Source organism: Fusarium solani (genome assembly GCF_023522795.1).
Source record: "Fusarium solani strain SB1 chromosome Unknown bctg00000008, whole genome shotgun sequence".
Classification (NCBI taxonomy): Eukaryota; Fungi; Ascomycota; class Sordariomycetes; order Hypocreales; family Nectriaceae; genus Fusarium; species Fusarium solani.
This window is the reverse complement of record NW_027072148.1, coordinates 262499-276926: the sequence shown is the minus strand read 5'-3', so window position 1 is coordinate 276926 and position 14428 is coordinate 262499. Positions and strand designations below refer to the sequence as shown.

Below are 14428 nucleotides of genomic sequence, written 5' to 3'. Positions count from 1 at the left end.
ATCTAAGCACCATTGCTCGTAAACACAATGACCAGCCCCTACTCGTCATCCTCGTCGTCCGAATCCGTCTCCTCCTCCTCGGCATCCTCACCATTAACGCCCTCCTTTGTCTCCGCGCCGTTCTCCAGCTTCAACCACTCCTCCCACTCGGGGAAGAGGTCCTCGTCCTCTCCGGGCACACCGATCAGCTTGGCTACCCGTCCCTTCTTGTTCTTCTCGAGGTTCTCCTGCCACTCCTTCACTACAGGTACAGTGAGACTGGGCTGGTAGGTTTGCGAGAAGAGAACGGCTTCGGCAAGTCGGCCGGTCTTGGTGAGAATCTGAGTGCAGGCCTCGATATCACCGAGCAGCCAGCGGCATGAGAAGGCGACGTTGTGCGCGCCAGCCTCTTCCGCCTGAGTGGCCAGAGCGGTCAGGCCATCACGGTCACCTGTTGATGAGTGCAGAAGCAGCAGTGATCCAAGGTCCTTGGCGTGAGTGAAGCACTCGGCAGCCAGAGCAACATCCCAAGCAGCCAGAGCAGCATCTCCAACAGTCTTCCACTTATGGTCGGCGTCGGCCTCACGGGCAAGCTCAAGCGCAATGGCGAGCTCGTTAAGAGCAAGGGCAAGCTCAAACTTGTGCTCAGGGTCAGTCGCCACCTCCAGAGCAAGCTCCTTGTGGCCCTGGCCTTCTAGGAATCGCGCAATCTTGTTGAGCTGGTCTTCGGGGATCGTCGGTAGCAGCTCAGCAGCCGTCTCCATATCCTCTCGGAGGACAAGAGTCTGGTACTCGAGCACAGGAAGAGACAGGCCAAACGAGGTAACACCAACATCCTTGTCGGCGAGGTAGATTCGAGAGTCGCGCTGGATGTAGCCCAGGATGTACATGGGCTTGTCAAAGTGGGAGACGGTGTAGGTCTGGTCACCGACAAGGTAGTTGAGTCGGTTGGTGCTGTTGGTGTAGATGAAGCAGTCGCCAATCCACTCGCCGGTTCGTACGCTGTCTGGTCAGCAGAGTCATACTCGGGTGTCAAGAGCACTTACGTTTCGCTAATGTCAGTGATAACCTCAAAGGCCGCCTCGACACCATCCTCCTCGACAAGACCAGCTTGCACGGCCTCGACGTAGTTCTCTCGGGAGAAGCGCAGCACATAAAAGGTATCCTCGCAGGCAATCGTCACCAGCTCTCCGCTATCAGACCAGTAGACCTGCTTGGGCTCAACCTCGATTCTTCGCACAAGACCACCAGTCGCCCAGTCAAAGAAGGACACGCCACCCTGGCCGGTGACACCAAGAAGAACACCACCGTGGAGTCTCTCAGCCTGGAAGCCGACATCGAGACCACCGCTCTTCTCGACAAAGTTCTTGAAGATCTTGACGCTCATGGCAGACTCGCGGATAGCAAAGTCGTTGCTGTTCTCCTTGGATGCCCAGACAAAGTCGAGAGCAGAGCCAAAGGCCTTGTTTCGCCAAGCAAGGGCAGTGTAGATGATGTACTCGCCATCACCGCACACAGCAACGAAGCGGCCGTTGGGGGAGTGGATGAGTGTTTGGGGGTACACTTCGCAGGTACCGAGATCCTTGGTGGGGAGGGAGATCGGCTCGTTGTCCTTGATAGAGGCATCTGCTGCTATTAGCATTCATCTCGACACATCTCAGGCATACATACCTCCTCCCTTGATGATGGCAGAGACAACCTCGTTGTGGCGAGCCCAGATAAGCTTGCCGGAAGCATCCATAGACACAGCAGGCTCCTCACGACCAAGCTTGACAACAACCGCACCATCGTCGAAACCCACAGCAACACCCTGCTTGCCCTTCTGATACGAGACACACCAAGCTCGCTCCAGGCTGTAGTTGAGCGACTGCTCGAATCGGTAGGTGTTAGCGTGCCATATCCTTATCGTGCCGTCCTCGGAACCGGAAATGATGACGGGCAGTTCGGGGTGGTAGCAGGCAAACGAGACGTTGTTGGTGTGGCCCTCGAGGGTAGCGATCAGAGACTTGGTGGTGTAATCCCAAATCTTGACGGTTCGGTCGTCCGAGGTGGTGAGGAGGTAGGGCTTGTCGGAATGAGGGTAGTAATCGACATGGTTCACTCCCTTTGTCTCGTGAGCCTCAAGGGTAAAGTTGGGAGTGGAGGAACCGAGGCTCCAGATCTTGACTGTCCGGTCGAGACAGGCAGAAGCAAAGGTGTTTGTGTCCTTGGGGTTGATGGCAAGACCCATGACGTAGTGGCCATGACCCTCAAAGACCTGAACACACTTCCAACCCTTCTCCCAGTCCCACAGCTTAATGGTCATGTCATCTGAGGCAGTCAGGACAAATGGCTGAGTGGGGTGAATCGCAATCGCTCGGATGTAGTCGGGGTGCGCCTCGAACGAAGTGATCTTCTCGGAGGTGTTGTAGTTGTAGACACGCAGTTGGAAGTCATCGGAACCGCAGACAATCCAGTTTTTCCTGGCGACGAATCGACCGGCGCGAACAGGGACATCGGTGAGCTCGAACGTCTTGACGATCTGCTGGGTCTCGTAGGACCAGATGTAGACGTGGCCTGAACTGTCAGCTGCGGGCAAGTCAAACAGCCAAGTAGAGCTTACCGCTGTAGAGGGTTGTGAGGATCCATGGTTCATGAGGATGAAAGTCAATGCCCTTGACTCGCTCGCTGCGAGCATAGAGCTGGCGCTGGATTGCGAAACGTGTCAGCTCAGATCGCAGGTTGAGGAGTCAAGACCAAGCTCAGACAGCAATGGAGATTGCCACGGCTTGACTCTGGCGCACGGAAGCAGTCACGAGACTGACCTTGACGTCTAACTTCATCTTGTCGGGTGTCGCTGTGCGTTGGCGCAGAGTTGAAGATGCAAGCTGGCCAGCAAGGGCGGTGATGTCCAAGTAGTGGGGTTAGCGGCAGGAATCCCTGGAGGAGGCGACCATGCGGCGGGAGGTTGTCGCAAAGGTCAGGTTGATGCTGCAAAGGAAGAGTACAAGGTACGGGGGTAAATCAGATCCGGCTGCTAATCGTCAATCGTGATATTCTTGCAGCAGCTCGGAGCTCTGTTGCACATGAATCTCGAGCTCTCGAAATGTGTCCTGCGGCTCTTGCCAGGCTGGCCATGAGGTTTTGGCCTGAAGTGTCAGGCCCCCACATCCCTCTGCAGGGGGTGCCCCAGAAAAGGGGGTCTGTAGGGTAAGTGTCACCAGAAACATTGAAGAGGACAGCAGGACAGCAGGACAGCACCATGATTGGGAATGATGCTTCCAATGGATAGGTTTTATTGAAGAATGTTGTTATTTCTTCATCTCAGTCTGCTACTAACTTGTGTACATCGAGCATTGACCTTTGTTGTGTAGTCCACAAGTCATCTCGGTTATGTTACCTCTTGGATATCGTCAACATATCACGGGCTGCCTCTCAGAACCTCACTGTCAGGCATGATTCATGTTGAAACTGTCACTCAGTCAACTCGATTGTACGGACCAGGTGGAGCTTCTATTTACAGATCAACTCCATACTACGTACAGACACCATCGTGCATACGGCTGCATCTTGCGACTGTAGGCATCCTATTTACAGCAACATTAGTGCCATTCTTGAAATGCTTATTCAGTTCCAAGAAAACCAGCCAAGATCAACTTCGACACGCGTCTTGATTCGTATCTTGAATCAGTGCAGTGTGGCTGTACTCCTCACTTAACAACCATTGTACACCCTTGTCCTGTCTCTTGGGCTCTCGAATTGGGCAGCGCAAACCCAAAGGCCAGCAGCGCATAGTTGCACGAATAATTAGCTTCGCTTCCCATCTCATTTGCCCCTTTTGAACTTGGCTGAATTTCAGGTCAGTCACTCGCTTCAGATCAACACAGCCGCGGCCTCGAGGCTTCAAGTGTTCCAGACCTTCCCCACAGTCTGCCGTCCGCCACCCGAGACTCTAGCACTGTGTTTCTGCGCTGGCTGCACCAACCCTCCAGCGCCTCCACAGCCCCAGCCACAGTGCGAACATCCCCATTACTCAGGTCCACTCCACTGCCACCCAACCCAAGCCGCAATCTGATGGGCCCTGGATTTCATCACTATCCCTTTCTCCCATCCCCCGTATCTCTCGCTGTTTCGCCTCCCTCCTCGATACAAGCCTCCGTCTGTATTGATTTCAACCCCTTCCCCTTCCCCTTTCCCTTTCCTCGTCGCAACGTCTCCTTCGCTTCGTCGATTCGCGATCCTACCTCGACCGAAAGCGGCTGGACCACGCTCTCTCCTTCGCATGCGGGGTTACAAATCATCGACCTGTTGAACCTCGTCTGCCACGCCATCACCATCTTTGCTTGCTCAGGAGTTTGTCAGCGAGCAGCGCTGCCCATCGCTTAAATCTTTGTTTGCGATCTCTTGGATCCTCGAACCGGCTTCATCGATCGGGCGCATTTGATCTCTTGCAAATACCGCGTCGGCCGCAATCATGTCGTGGAAGCTCACCAAGAGTAAGTCACGTTCCTAATTCTTGGTACAAAGCTGACATCTATCAGAGTTGAAGGAGACCCATCTGGGCCCTTTGAGCGCCTTTGCCCGATCGCCGTCCACCTCGACCATCACAGACAAGGACAAGGAAGGACAGGCTAGCGGAGCCGTCACTCCCACCACCGAGAGTGCCATAGGTGAGCAGAAGCAGAAGAGGCCTGCCAGTCGATAACTGACTTGAATAGCCGCCTCCGAGGCCATGTCCCAAGCTCCAGTCAAACCCCTCAAGCCCGGTATCCTCGTCGTCACACTCTACGAAGGCCAAGGCTTTTCCCTCCCCGAGCAGCATCGAAGCACCTTTGCTTCATCACACCAAGGATCGCTATCCTCCGGAAATGCCCTTAACATGGCAGGTTCCGTTAGACCCGGATCGTCGCAGCGCGTCGCTGGTTCCTTTGTCAACGGCTCTAGCCGACCACACTCTTCTGCTGGCGGCTTCGGCTCCCTCCCCACCAACCACGGCCGAATCTCTGGCAAGTACATGCCCTATGCTCTCCTCGATTTCGACAAGCTTCAGGTCTTTGTCAACTCGGTCGATGGAAAGCCCGAGAACCCTCTGTGGGCTGGCGACAACACTCAGTACAAGTTTGATGTTTCAAGAGTGACGGAGCTCGTCATCCACCTGTACCTGCGCAACCCCTCCTCCGCTCCAGGAACCCGAAGCCAGGATATTTTCCTGGGTGTAGCGCGCATCAACCCTCGCTTTGAGGAGCGACAACACCGTGGTGAAGACTCCAAGAGCAGCAAGAAGGATCGTGAGAAGGCTGCTGCCGAGCATAAGGAAGGCCACAGCGGTGTTGAGTGGGTTGACGTGCAATACGGCACCGGCAGAATCAAGATCGGCGTCGAGTACGTCGAGACCCGGGCAGGTAAGCTCAAGATTGAAGACTTTGAGCTCCTCAAGGTTGTCGGCAAGGGCAGCTTCGGCAAGGTCATGCAGGTGCGCAAGAAGGACACAACCCGAATCTACGCCCTCAAGACGATCCGCAAGGCGCACATCATCTCTCGATCCGAAGTTGCCCACACCCTCGCCGAACGATCTGTGCTGGCGCAGATCAACAACCCCTTCATCGTTCCCCTCAAGTTTAGTTTCCAGTCCCCCGAGAAGCTGTACTTTGTCCTCGCCTTTGTCAACGGAGGTGAGCTGTTCCACCATCTCCAGAAGGAGCACCGATTCGACGTCAACCGATCGCGCTTCTACACGGCCGAGCTTCTCTGCGCCCTGGAGTGTCTTCACGGCTTCAACGTCATCTACCGTGATCTCAAGCCTGAGAACATTCTTCTGGATTACCAAGGCCATATCGCCCTGTGCGACTTTGGTCTTTGCAAGCTCGACATGAAGGACGAGGACCGAACCAACACCTTCTGCGGTACCCCCGAATACCTTGCACCTGAGCTTCTGATGGGCCAGGGCTACAACAAGACTGTTGATTGGTGGACCCTCGGCGTCCTTCTCTACGAGATGTTGACAGGCCTGCCACCATTCTACGACGAGAATACTAATGAGATGTATCGCAAGATTCTGTCAGAGCCTCTGCACTTTTCCGATGTGGTTCCACCTGCGGCCAAGGATCTCTTGACCAAGCTTCTGAACCGCAACCCTGAGGAGCGATTGGGTGCCAACGGCTCGGCCGAGATCAAAGCGCATCCCTTCTTCCACGCTATCGACTGGCGCAAGCTGCTCCAGCGCAAGTATGAGCCTGCGTTCAAGCCCAATGTGGTATGTAGCCCTGCTCTATTTGACCTTACCTTTGCTGACTTACATTCCTAGACGGACGCTCTCGACACGGCCAACTTTGACCCCGAATTCACATCAGAAGCCCCTCAAGATTCTTACGTCGAGGGCCCAATGCTTTCCGAGACGATGCAGAACCAATTCCAAGGATTCAGCTACAACCGTCCGATTGCCGGCCTGGGAGACGCGGGCGGTAGTGTCAAGGATCCATCTTTTGTTGGAAGCCTGACAGACAACCGATAGATGATTGCTGTAGACTAGGGTTGGAGTTGCAGGAGGGAACATAGACAGCGAGCAGGCTCGAGTCTGGGATATACCCTTCACTCAGAGACCGGCAGGCCACAAGGTGCCGTTCTTACTTGAGCCAGATAGCTGAGGGCAGACAGGCTGCCAAGGGAAACACGTGTGGCCATGACAAGCAACCTAGGAGACCTGAGGAGCCTAGAGAATGATGTAGATAAGAAAGCCTTGCTTTGGCGCTTTGGAGTTAGTGATATATTTGTGAAGTTTACTTCTGTGACCAAGTGAGACTGAGGACACATTGCCAAGGCCCGTCTGACCATGAGCGATTTCTATGATGGGATATCATGACCAGCCGAGTCACGAATTTTCTCAACCATGCGGGCCAATGGTGTTCGGCGATGTTTCCGAGGAAACCTGCAGCGGAAAAGCAGACCGGCGAGTCACCGCGGTGTGTCAGGTTATTGTGAATCGCGCTACTGTAGCTACCGGTAGCGTGGTGGATGGGGGTGATGGGTTCTGGATTTATTGCCGGAACTGGTATTCGGACCTGTGACGGAGGTCGGTCGGCGATGAAGCCGGGGAGGAGCATCGAGGCCGAAGAGGTGCCGTTATGCTCTGACTGTGCCATGTTCTGACCGTGACCTGCTGGATGATACTCTCACTGATTATGGAGACATGACGAAAGTAATCAGAGCGTCAGTCAGCCAACCTTGATGATTTGTAAATGGCTCTGTAATGAAGCAAGCTCTCATGCTAGAGCGGGGCTCACAGCTCCTTATCCACTAGATAGCTCCCTGGCTAAGCTTGGAGTAGCATGCTGCAGAGCCATGTTGTCATTGGAGGGGTTAAACTTGACATTTTTCGAGGTTGATCAGATCAGATCCAACAGATTGACAATGATAGCCTCAGTTGCCAGGTCAATTAGAAGATAATAACAAGAATCAATGTCTTATCCAGCCTTTAATTAATTTCACCCCTAATAAACCGCGTCATGACATGGCTTAATCGTCCTACATGTGAACATGAGCGCTCGGTGGGATGATGCCCCACGCCGACCACCCCCGCCGACGCCGCTGGGTGCTCCTTCCCCTCCCCCTCCACGCCATGCAGTCCGGGAAGGGAGGGAAGGGACCAGCCAGAGGAGGTTGCCCAACTTGGAACCTCCGATTTGTGTCATAATCCTCGTCTCCCCCTCTCCTTTGCGTCTCGACAATCTTTCTTCTCCTGTCAACATCATCCAATCTCTCCCGAACCTTGTGTCCATCGGGTAGATCTGATCTTGCCTCTGTCGACTTCCAACATCACCGACATCATCACCCCCCACCTCGAAAATGGCCCCCGCCAATACCCTCCCCGCCTGGTCGGACCTCCAGGCTCACCGCGATAGCGTTGGCAAGTCGTTTGTCCTCAAGGAGGCCTTTGCCTCTGACCCCGATCGATTCGACCGCTTCACCCGAACCTTCAAGGCTGAGGGCAGTAACGATATCCTCTTCGACTTTAGCAAGAACTTCCTTACCGATGAGACCCTCGACCTCCTCGTCAAGCTTGCCGAGCAGGCCGGCGTCGAGAAGAAGCGCGATGCCATGTTTGCTGGCGAAAAGATCAACTTTACCGAGGACCGTGCTGTCTACCACACTGCTCTGCGAAACGTTGGCGGCTGGGAGATGAAGGTCGATGGCGTCGACGTTACTGCTGGCGTCAACGAGGTTTTGGACCACATGAAGGAGTTCTCTGAGCAGGTCCGCAGCGGCGAGTGGAAGGGATACACCGGAAAGAAGCTCACCACCATTATCAACGTCGGTATTGGTGGTTCTGATCTGTAAGTGAGGATCCAATTAGAGCTATCAGCACTAACATGATGTAGCGGCCCCGTCATGGTCACCGAGGCTCTTAAGCACTACGGTGCTGATGACATGACCCTTCACTTTGTCTCCAACATTGATGGCACCCACATGGCTGAGGCTCTCAAGGCTTCTGACCCCGAGACCACTCTCTTCCTCATTGCCTCCAAGACCTTTACCACTGCTGAGACCACCACCAATGCCAACACCGCCAAGACATGGTTCCTCGAGAAGACCAACGGCGAGGGCGAGATTGCCAAGCACTTTGTTGCTCTGTCCACCAACGAGTCCGAGGTGACCAAGTTTGGCATTGACAGCAAGAACATGTTTGGCTTTGAGAGCTGGGTCGGTGGCCGATACTCTGTCTGGAGTGCCATTGGTCTTAGCGTTGCTCTGTACATTGGCTTTGACAACTTCCACAAGTTCCTCAGCGGTGCTCATGCCATGGACAAGCACTTCCGCGAGACTCCTCTCAAGGAGAACATTCCCGTTCTCGGTGGTCTTCTGAGTGTGTGGTACTCTGACTTTTTCCAGGCCCAGACTCACCTGGTTGCTCCGTAAGTGTCCGTGGGAGAGATTATGGATGCCTTCTGACAGTTAGCAGCTTCGATCAGTACCTTCACAGATTCCCTGCCTACCTCCAGCAGCTTTCCATGGAGTCTAACGGCAAGACCATCACCTCTGATGGATCTTCCGCCAAGTACACCACTGGTAAGTGAACCTCTGTGAATGTCAGTGAGATGCTAACAACCCAGGCCCCATCCTCTTTGGCGAGCCTTGCACCAACGCTCAGCACTCCTTCTTCCAGCTTGTCCACCAGGGTACCAAGCTGATCCCCACCGACTTCATTCTGGCTGCCAAGTCTCACAACCCCATCACCGGCAACCTCCACCAGAAGATGCTGGCCTCCAACTACTTTGCTCAGGCCGAGGCTCTCATGGTCGGCAAGACTGACGAGCAGGTGCGAGCTGAGGGTGCTCCCGAGGCTCTTGTTCCTCACAAGCGATTCCTTGGTAACCGACCTACCACTTCGATCCTGGTTGGCGGCACCATCGGCCCTGCTGAGCTGGGTGCTCTGATTGTCTACTACGAGCACCTGACCTTCACTGAGGGAGCGGTCTGGGACGTCAACAGCTTCGACCAGTGGGGTGTCGAGCTGGGCAAGGTGTTGGCCAAGAAGATTCTCAAGGAGCTCGATGAGGAGGGCAACGGTGAGGGTCACGATGCTTCGACGGGCGGCCTCATTGGTGCGTTCAAGAAGTATGCCAACTAAAAGGAAATGGTAATGGGAGGACAAATGGAACACTGTGGATAATGAAACATTGAAAAGATAGCATGATGAATCGATACGGCCGTGTTGCAAGATGAGTCTCGATGCATTGCGGCGTAGGACATGGAACATACGTATCCGTTCCCGTCGTCCGTGAAAGGTCCTCGGCCGATATTATGCTGGCTTGGTTCATCTGATGCATGGGATCCCATATGATGAGTGGCTGATGCATCTGATGTATGGCTGATCCAATCTCTGTATGGCTTGATATCCAGCATGTCAATGGACAAAGCAAGTAGACAGGCGGCACGTGCAACTGGCGTGTTGCGGGATTTGAAGTGTGCCTCTGTAAGTATACATCCACCTCTGTATAGGACTACATATCAATGCATGTATCTAGAATCCATGCCTGCCAACAGGGACATGTGTAACGGAGAGGCTCCGAGGGAAAGGTGTTGGTGGGCAGACCCCGATCGCCAAGAAGGGGCTCTGGAATGTAAAGGTCCGGGCTTCCATGTGTCCGGAACAAGTCGGCAAGTGATGGAGTGATGGGATTTCCCGGACTGGACTGAGACAGTGGAAGTGGTGAGACCAGGTGAGTGAGTGAGGTGAGGTGAGCATGGTGGAGTGTGCGGAGATAGATAGGATGGACCTGGGGAAGGACGTGGAGAAGATGGGCCTAGAACTGGAGTACAGAGGATGGCTTGAGTAGCAGTATGGGGAAGACGGGGAAGCTTGAACTCATGATTGCGCCTCGCTGCACGACAGTGACGGGGTTGAGCTGGCGATGGGTATGGCATCGGGTCATGGTACCTTTGTATCTTTTGACTTGGATGGCACGTTTATCAAGCACGACATGATGGCAGGCAGTAAGAGCAAGAGCAACGGGACACGCGGGCCTCTCATGACCCTTTCCGCAAGTGGTTTGCATGAGCCAACCCAGCCCTCTCTGGATGGAGACGGTGGTGTCTCAGGGTCGAGCTCTTTTTCGCGGGGAAACGGAGAAGGCTTGCTCGGAGTGCAGCCGAGACTTTGGGGAAACCTGGGGGAGGACTATGTGGCATGATGTTGGACGGGACATGAGATATTGAGGGAGCACGTTATCATGGGTTCTGTTGTTTGTGCATGTGTTGATGAGAACAGATCGGCCGATGTCGGGAGTTACGCTTGTCTTGACTCGGACTGTGGTTATCGTCGCTCAGACAGTGCAACTTGTAGACGACGATCGACGACGACGACGGGCGTTCCCGTTTGGACCCTTTGTCTGACCCTGTCTTTGGCCTTGCCTGCCCCCTTCATTGACCCTGCTTTTACCCCGTTCCTCTAACTTTGGTCAGTTGTCGTCTGTTACAGTAGACGATGGCAGTTTAGCCAAACTCCACACACACCGGCCTGTTGCTTTGTGCGATGCAACAAGAGGCGGAACAATTCACGGGGGAAGAGGCTAGAGACAGAAACGGGGTGGCACTGCTGCTTTTGGTGTGAGTGGAGGCTCTGACGTCGCCACTGGAGATTTCGGACTGAGCTCTTTTTTTTGTGGATGAGGCCTTTCACGATCGATGTGCGCGATGTTGTAGAAGACGTGAGAATCGATGACAAGATTTTGAGTTCCTTGATTTGTTGGAGATTGTCACGATCAAGTTACGAGAGGACGTCGTGTCGTGAATGGTACTGTAGACGTTGCTATGAGACCCTGACTCGGGATATTTGCCTGTCGTGCCTGGTTCGGCTTTTGCGCTGGTTGGTTTCACAAGATTCAGCCTGAATAAACTGACTAATCAACCGGTTCTCTGTTATCACGAAGAGGCAGATCAACAGGCACGATATGTGTCTCAGCCAAACGGTAGAAGAACGAATGGGCAAGCCGAAGCGGAAACGTGCCTTGGCGCGGGAGCCGACCAAAAGTGATACGGAGGCCGCTCTCCCTTGGCTCCAATGAGACAGCGGCAGTAATCGTAACCGTAACTTGAGGTTTTTGAGCGTGAGCCCCACGATCCTTTTGAACCTAGCCTTGGCCATGCGTGCCAAGGAGAACTGTCCTTAGCTCCACCTGGATGGAGGGCTGGGATTTGCTGGATTCGTTATCTTGGGATAAGACGGTGGCAGAAGAGCTGAGAACGGTGCGGCGGCGGAAAAAAAGGAGGCTATGCTTGCAAAGGAAACGGCGGCATTGTCGGGCTTGTGGTCCGGCAAGGATGAGGTCTTTTTGCAGCAGCATCGTGGGTTTTGTGCCAGCAAATCATGTTGTTATCTTGCTGTGCCGTCTTGGGATGTGAATCATTTCTTGTACGATTTAGGGCATCAACAATATTTTGCGGGAATTATCTGAAAGCCCAGACCTTTGGGCTCTTGATCTTGATCATGACATGTTTATTACCAAGGCTTGCCGCAGTCCTCAAATGTAAGCCCATCATTGAAAAGAATAAGGCCGACTCGGGGTTTCTGCGGCCTGTAACCATGGAGGATTATGCGGGCTTTTGGACGTGGCATAACAATTACGGTGGCCCGAAACGAAACTGTTCCGTTTTCCCCTGAGGTGTGTGTGTGTCTGGTGAAACCCAAAGAGTGAGCCTCTTTTTGACAGGGATAAAAGAGGGGGGCCATGATCCCGGCACCTGGTGCAGGCGGTGATGGGTTCGTGGGATTGGATTGGATCTTTCAGAGTCTCAGTCAGAGGGGGATCAGCTTGGGGGCAATGACGTAGCGGGCATGCAGTTGGTGCTTCTTTGAGTAAAGGGTATGTCTGTCAGAGTTTCACTGAACCCTTAAGACGGAAGAGATGATGGATGATTGACTCTTGTATTAAGACAAGAGAGTAAAGAATACATAATACCGAGGTATTACTTAGCATTTGCTTCTGCGCACATGAAGACAAGAACGCCTCACATGAAGTGCACTGCACAGTTTGGACATGCGGGCATGACAGTAAGACATGAGGACGCCCTATCAGTGGAGCGGAAACCACACGTGTCGACATGTGGGACAAGTCAGTGTTCTCAGAGACGTCGGCTTTGGCTTGTGGTCGTGTGAAGGATGCCTCTAAACTGCAGCGGGCGGGAGAGAATTGTCATGGACGAACAATGGGCTGTGGCAGATGCATATCATACCTATCCTTCAGAAGGGCTTCACATGCATCTGTCCATTCCAGCAGGGTCCAGGCCGAGTCTGACAGTCTGGGCCTGCTCGGGCAAGCGTCAATATCTCTCCACTATGTCTGCGCCTCAGTATTCTGCTCACTTTAGCCTTTTAGAAGACGCACCAACCGACTGTGCCATCAGTCACTTCAACTAATGCCTCAAAATTCAATGGCCGAGTCAAGAAACATCCGCCGTCGCCGCCGTGAGCGCGCCGACTTGGAAACGCAAGTCCACTTCTCCACAAAGCCACCAACGCGGCGAATCGCAGGGTGAGTGGAGTTTGCACACCCCTGGTTTGCGCTGAGAAAAGGCCCTGCGTCTTTGTCTCTGCGCCACCACGGGCCATTATCGTGAAAGAAAGACACGGAGGAAGCGCCGAGATACGGGTCATGACATGTTTACGTAGCTACTTGACATATTCTCATACGGACTGCGTGTACCTAGGAGAGTGAGGCCACGTTGAGATATTGGGCGAAAAGGGGCTCAGCTCGGTTGTAGAAATCATGCCCTCGGATTCTTGGTTGACCGAAAAAATGGCGTTTTCAGAGTCCTCGGTAGCGCGAGCACGGATTGAAGTCATCCAACTTTTCGCAATAGGAGGCTGCTCAGACAGGTGATGTCAAGCCGACCATCAAGGCCTACCCAAGAAAGGAGAGGCCTCCTCGACCAACGAGCATCATCAGAAATGAACGGAAAGAAAGACCAATATTTTGATAGTACGTATCGGAATGGATCCCAGGCCAAGATGCAGTCGACGTCAGAGTTCGGTATTGAAGCGAGGACGAAAACGGTGGATCTCCAGTCTCCCCCTCTCTCTTGATCCACTTGACGGTGTGAGAGTGTGTGAGTGGTACCTGGGGGATCTGGTCGTTCCCGCGCGGTGCGCAGTTGAAAGATGGTGAATTGAGTTGTAGAGGCTGATGCTGATGCTGATGCTGATGCTGATGTTGACCTGTTGGTCAAGCGGGCCGTGGTTGCGGGAAGCGATGCATCACAACGGGCACAGTCAAACTCAACTCTCAGGGCAGCCTCGTCTTCTCAACGCGTAATTTCCTCTCGATGCTGAAATCACCCAACTGCCTCTGAAACCGAGCCTTTCTCCATCTCAATCGCTGGACCATGAATGGCAATGATGGAGGTGGCGTGAGAGTCAAGGGGACCCTTAGAATGGGTGAGCGGCTTCAGGCAAAGCGGCCCAGCGGACGTCTTTGCTCTGGCAGTGGGGCCAACCCAGGGCAAGGCCTCGCTGGGCTGTACCCTGTACCCCCTGCAAACCCGCCTGCCCGCTGGCGAACCTGCAGGGCGCGAGGCCCCTGTAGGGTTCTCCCAACAGTACTCCGTACTCCGTCTGAGGTAGCCGTCTGTTGGGTTGCCACCGGTTGCAGTCCGTTAGCCTGCCGTCCTCCAGTTACCGTCGAGCAAACGGTAGCGCCGTATCCACCGGTGGAGTCACCCCGGTCAGGCCTATCGCCGGGCGTCTCGCTCTGCGTAGTGTCATCATTCTGGCCCCTGTTCCTTGGCCTCGTTGAGACCCCGAACCATGCCCTGGTTCGGTCTGATGCACTCGATCAGATTTGTTTGATACGGTTCGGAAGGGGCATGGTACGTACCCCCAGCCCGGGCGCCAAGCCCCGCTCTGCCGGTGGGAAAGTCGCTGAGGTCACCCAGAATGCGAGGGAAGGAGATACGGGGATGGAGAACCAGAGGCAGG

The 14428-nt window shown here is 54.1% G+C and overlaps 3 protein-coding genes across 3 annotated transcripts; 2 read left to right on the top strand and 1 right to left on the bottom strand.

The window, feature by feature from the left end:
* Positions 1 to 38: 38 nt before the first annotated feature.
* MRS44_012106 (uncharacterized protein) lies at positions 39 to 2801 on the bottom strand (the record flags this gene model as incomplete). Its single annotated transcript, XM_065618683.1, has 5 exons — positions 39 to 981; positions 1026 to 1605; positions 1651 to 2535; positions 2582 to 2666; positions 2727 to 2801. 5 exons carry the CDS (start codon positions 2799 to 2801, stop codon positions 39 to 41), a joined length of 2568 nt encoding a protein of 855 aa, XP_065474755.1.
* A 1631-nt stretch (positions 2802 to 4432) lies between these two features.
* Positions 4433 to 6469, top strand: MRS44_012105 (uncharacterized protein; the record flags this gene model as incomplete). The annotated part of the gene is made up of 4 exons (XM_046270921.1): positions 4433 to 4454; positions 4500 to 4628; positions 4677 to 6211; positions 6263 to 6469. The coding sequence occupies 4 exons, from the start codon at positions 4433 to 4435 to the stop codon at positions 6467 to 6469; spliced, it is 1893 nt and encodes a 630-aa protein (XP_046133447.1).
* Positions 6470 to 7800: 1331 nt separating this feature from the next.
* Positions 7801 to 9583, top strand: MRS44_012104 (uncharacterized protein; the record flags this gene model as incomplete). Its single annotated transcript, XM_046276234.2, has 4 exons — positions 7801 to 8288; positions 8334 to 8867; positions 8915 to 9021; positions 9066 to 9583. The coding sequence occupies 4 exons, from the start codon at positions 7801 to 7803 to the stop codon at positions 9581 to 9583; spliced, it is 1647 nt and encodes a 548-aa protein (XP_046133448.1).
* Between the last annotated feature and the right edge of the window lie 4845 nt (positions 9584 to 14428).